This window comes from Coptis chinensis, chromosome 1 (assembly GCF_015680905.1).
Source record: "Coptis chinensis isolate HL-2020 chromosome 1, ASM1568090v1, whole genome shotgun sequence".
Taxonomy (NCBI): Eukaryota; Viridiplantae; Streptophyta; class Magnoliopsida; order Ranunculales; family Ranunculaceae; genus Coptis; species Coptis chinensis.
In genome coordinates, this window is record NC_141456.1 from 43,849,230 (window position 1) to 43,853,735 (window position 4,506).

General features: G+C 34.8%; 1 protein-coding gene across 1 annotated transcript; it reads left to right on the forward strand.

Moving 5' to 3' along the window:
- Positions 1-491: 491 nt before the first annotated feature.
- LOC147524199 (uncharacterized) lies at positions 492-4,234 on the forward strand. Its single transcript, XM_086573836.1, has 3 exons — positions 492-515; positions 642-1,018; positions 4,210-4,234. The coding sequence occupies exons 1-3, from the start codon at positions 492-494 to the stop codon at positions 4,232-4,234; spliced, it is 426 nt and encodes a 141-aa protein (XP_086429962.1).
- Positions 4,235-4,506: the final 272 nt, after the last annotated feature.

Consider the following 4,506-nt stretch of genomic DNA (forward strand, 5'->3'; position numbering starts at 1 on the left):
AATTGACTTTGACTTCCCAGTTTTGACTAAACTTGAAAAAGGCTTTTCTCCATGATTCTTGGGCTTTAAACGTATAACTTTCTCGGCAATCATCTTGACTCGTTTTTCACGCAAAAGTGGTGATTTTAGTCACCTAATCAACTTCAAGTCCTGAAATGCACACAAGATCGTCTGATACAAAAGAAAATTCTCACCTAATCATTATGCTGCTTATGTAATCGAAGTAGAGAATTCTCTAAACATCTCTTTTTTGAATGTGAGTATTCCAAGGAATTGTTCCGCATCATCAAAAGGTTGATCGGTTTCACAACTGACGATAGGAATTCAAACCGTGAATGGTCATCGATTATCAGGTTATGTCAAAGATCGGGACCTTTGGCTGAAGTGTACAAGGTATACATTTGTGCTAGTGTTGATGCTATTTGGAAGGAGAAGAATGCGAGACGATTTCAAAACACTAAAAGACCAGTGGTAGTGGTGTTCGGAAAACTATGCAGAGATTTGAAGTGTACAAGGTATACATTTGTGCTGGTGTTGATGCTATTTGGAAGGAGAGGAATGCGAGACAATTTTAAAACACTAAAAGACCAGTGGTAGTGGTGTTCGGAAAACTATGCAGAGATTTGAAAAGCTATTTGCAGGTCACCCTTCAAGATTTGATAGATTCTCCTGACTTAAGGAGGGTTATCACAAGCATTGGCATACAGGTACAATTTAAAGAGCCAATCCAAAAGTTTTATGCATGGAAGTGTCCTAAAAAAGGGAAGGTTAAACTAAATACGGATGGATCAGTGGCTGCAAAAGGGTGTGGACATGGAGGCATCATTCGAGATGAGCATGGTAATGTGGTTTCTGCTTATATTGGGAGTGGTGGACCAGACTCAATATTACATCAAGAGCTAAAGGCAATTGAAGTGGGGATTGCTCAATGCACCAGATTGCAGCTCAAACATGTCCAAGTTGAATCTGATTCCAAGAGAGCAATACAACTTATCAACAAGCTGGAGAAGCCACCCTGGTATTGCGAGGATGTTGTCAAGGCTATACATAACCATATATATGCATTTGAAGATGTGTATTTTCATCATATATTTAGGGAGTGTAATAGGGTAGCTGACTATCTTACGGGTCTATGCCAAAAGAGTTGTACCTTTTGTATCTTTTTAAGTCCACCACTAGATTCTCACTTGAGTGTAATAGTGGAGGAAGACGCTCTGGAAAATTGTACAACAGAGTATAGGGTTTTTTTAATATAGGTGAGGGTCTGCCCAACCCTAGCTTATTCTTGGGAAAAAAAAGTCCTGAAATGTACAAAAACACGTAAACAGTACTAAATCTTATTTATTATTAACACAATTGGCCTAAATAAAGTACTATTAAGGGGTTTAAACTACACTTTTGGGTGCTTAAGATGAGAAATACAAATAGATAAGTGACCAACAATATGGTCCTAACTAAATAAAAATATCTACCACTTATTATCACACCAAATTAATCCTAATTGAGCTAGAGGTCTTTATTAGGTGATATGGGGCTGAGGTGATGGTTTAAGAAGAAACGGAATGGATATTCAAAATAAACAAGTTTGAGATAATAGGGTTTTCAATTACATGTAACTAGAGAAATCAGTGTTCTTACTTTGCTTCTATACTTAGTTAGTTTCCATCCTTAGCCTTTTTATTTTGGCTTTTTGACTCCTTTTATTCTATTTTTGGAGTTTTGTTTTATTTCTATCTTTATTTTTGTTTTATTTTATTTTTTTTTATGGGAACTTCTTTTCTTTTTCTTTTCTGAAGCAACTAACTAATTTTCGTTTTCCATAGGTCTTTCTCTTTATTCTCTTTACTCATCCTATTCTCAGACTCATTAAAAGATGGATAGGATTATTTTTATTTTTATTGGTTTAAAATATGGGTAAAAGATTTGTGGTTGCAAAAAGGCTAATTGAAAGGCTCAGAGGGGGGACTAGCGAATAATTACTTATAGGTATGCTTTTTTAGCTATATCGATCCAAAGAGGACCTAAATTCTTACTTAGGATATGGTATGGTGGTCAAGCAAGTGGATGTGTGATTTCTCTACTCATATTATGTCTCCTTTGTGTCATCACTCAATTACTCACTCATATGATATTTTTAGGCTAGAATCTCACAAGATATGTAAAATTAAGTAGTCTAACCTAGGTCTCAAAAAAATATTGTCAAGTACACTCATACATGCTCATGCAAGATGTTAATGAAAAGATACAGTGACTATTACCTACGTATTGACCTAAGTTTCTAAGAACTATGCTTAATTCTATTACTACTTGAGATTTATAGACTAATATCATCATGGAAAAGGAAATAATACCATTTTCCTAAGTGCATAGTATAAACTATTTTTATGCTTTTTCTATTTTTATACGACAAATATTAGGTAATATACAACCTAATATGTGCTTAAACATTTACAGCGTGTTTCTATACCACCCCTAAACAGAATCATGGTTTGTCCCCAAAGTATGGAATGAAAATAAAAGATAGAGAGTACCATAGAAACGTTCTTGTAAATAGGAGCACCTAAAAAAGAAAGTGAAATTATACAAATATAAAGAATTAAAATGCAAACCCAACTCCTATATGAGTTCCATCCATAATCCATAGTGGAGATAACAAGAAATAAAAAGTCGCTTGGGACATAAGCGGACTCTAACAAGAAAAATAATAAATATTACCATATATAGTTGTTTTTAATCATGAAATCTCCTCAGGCTGCTTCTCACTTGTGAAATGAGGTTCTTTTAAATCTTGCATATCTATGACTACTTTCCTAGCCTTCATCCTATTTTCATCTACCCTAGCTAACCTATTTAGTGTAATTTGTTCGGATAGGGTGCATTGGCTACTAGGTGAGGTTGAAGTTGCCAGGCCAAACCATAGCACGTAAAAAATAGACTATAGCATTGGTCGTGCACATTGTATAACCCTTAACCCAATCAGTGAAACATGTCCAGAATTCAGGGAAAAAGAATCGCATTATGCAGTAAACCATAACAGACATAAGAAGGTATTCATGCCTCATTGTATGGGCTCGTGCTAAACTAGACACTATGGTCTTGGAAATATCAAAATGCATACGTCCCTCAGCTAAAGCAAGGAAGACGTGACAAGTGGCGCTACTCACAGTTGAAAAACCTCATTCCCCTAATATATTGAGCATAATGAAAAACATAGTAGATCCTATGTTAAGGGTCGGGACAAACTTTTAAGGGCTATGTTATGTTGGCCTTGGTCTTCTAATTGAAAAATGTCGGCCCCATAAGTCTCAAGGAAGTATGCATAGTTATAATAGAAGGAATTATCTGACATGTAATCCCATGTGTCTTGGCCAGGAGGCATAGAAAGTCCTAGTGCCAATGCTAACAAATACTTGCTTAAATCCATTATTTCATTGTTTATGGTGACAGAGAACACTTGTTCTCCATCTTGCTTATTAGAAAATTTACAATTATCATAGAAATAAGCAGTAAGTTGATGTGAATAAGTATCACATGGATATACGAATAGAGGATGCCAACCTAATTGGTTAATCATGTCGTCGAAATAAAATTCATAAGTGTCACTATCAAGCAAGTAATAAAAAGACTGTTTCGGTATAATTTTTGGAGTAGACTTAACAACCGAGTAATGAATTTAAGTACTGGAAGTTAGAAAAGTAGAACCTGGAAATCCGAGCCTGCTGTGTGGCAGTGAAGGCGCGCGCTCGCTTGGAATGACCCTTGGGTGGGCATAGTGCGCGAATAGTAATGCTGATACCAAATTAATACAAGCGCAGTGCGCGCTAAATTTGATCTTGTGTGAGGCGCGTGCGTGCTCTGAGATGTAGCGATGTGTTTAGGGTTTTCAGTTATGAAACTACATGCGTAGAGATTATTTTTATAGTGTTTGGTTGCTAAGTCTAAGGCCAGATTGTTGCTAAAATAAAAAGATGTGAAAAAACATATTTTTAGAATAGTTTCTTACACAAGAATTCTATTTTAGATTTTGGAATTTTTATATATGATTATCCTCTGAAATTCCCTGAAATTTTGACATTCCACGAAATTTAAGGTTCCTAATTACATTATGGATCCCAATTAATTTTAACAAGGGGGATTGCATATAATAGGTTTCTCTATTAGATTAGCTTCTAAAATTTCGTGAAACTTTTAAATTCTTTGAAATATCAGGTACCTAATTACATTGTGGTCCTGATTAATTTAAACAAGGCCCAAAGGTTCTTATATTTTTGCCCAAAAATTATATAAATTTGATTTAAGACATGTAATTTTATATGTTCACATATACCACCCCCAAACAATTTGAGAGGGCGGGTGGGGTTCATGACATTGATCAATTAAATTATCTAAACATGCTGAATATCAACAGAAAAACTATATGGAAAAGAATATGTGATTAATCATGCATTAAATTTAATGATACGTGCATAGATAAATAATCACAAAAACAAATAAATACTAACTACT

What these genes read in the sequence shown, in the direction of transcription:
- LOC147524199 (XM_086573836.1), top strand. Translation starts at nt 492, where the DNA reads ATGCAGAGATTTGAAGTGTACAAG. An exon ending in AGAGATTTGAAGTGTACAAG is followed by an intron (nt 516 to 641) that starts GTATACATTTGT and finishes AGCTATTTGCAG; the next exon opens with GTCACCCTTCAAGATTTGAT. An exon ending in AAGCTGGAGAAGCCACCCTG is followed by an intron (nt 1,019 to 4,209) that starts GTATTGCGAGGA and finishes TTGAAATATCAG; the next exon opens with GTACCTAATTACATTGTGGT.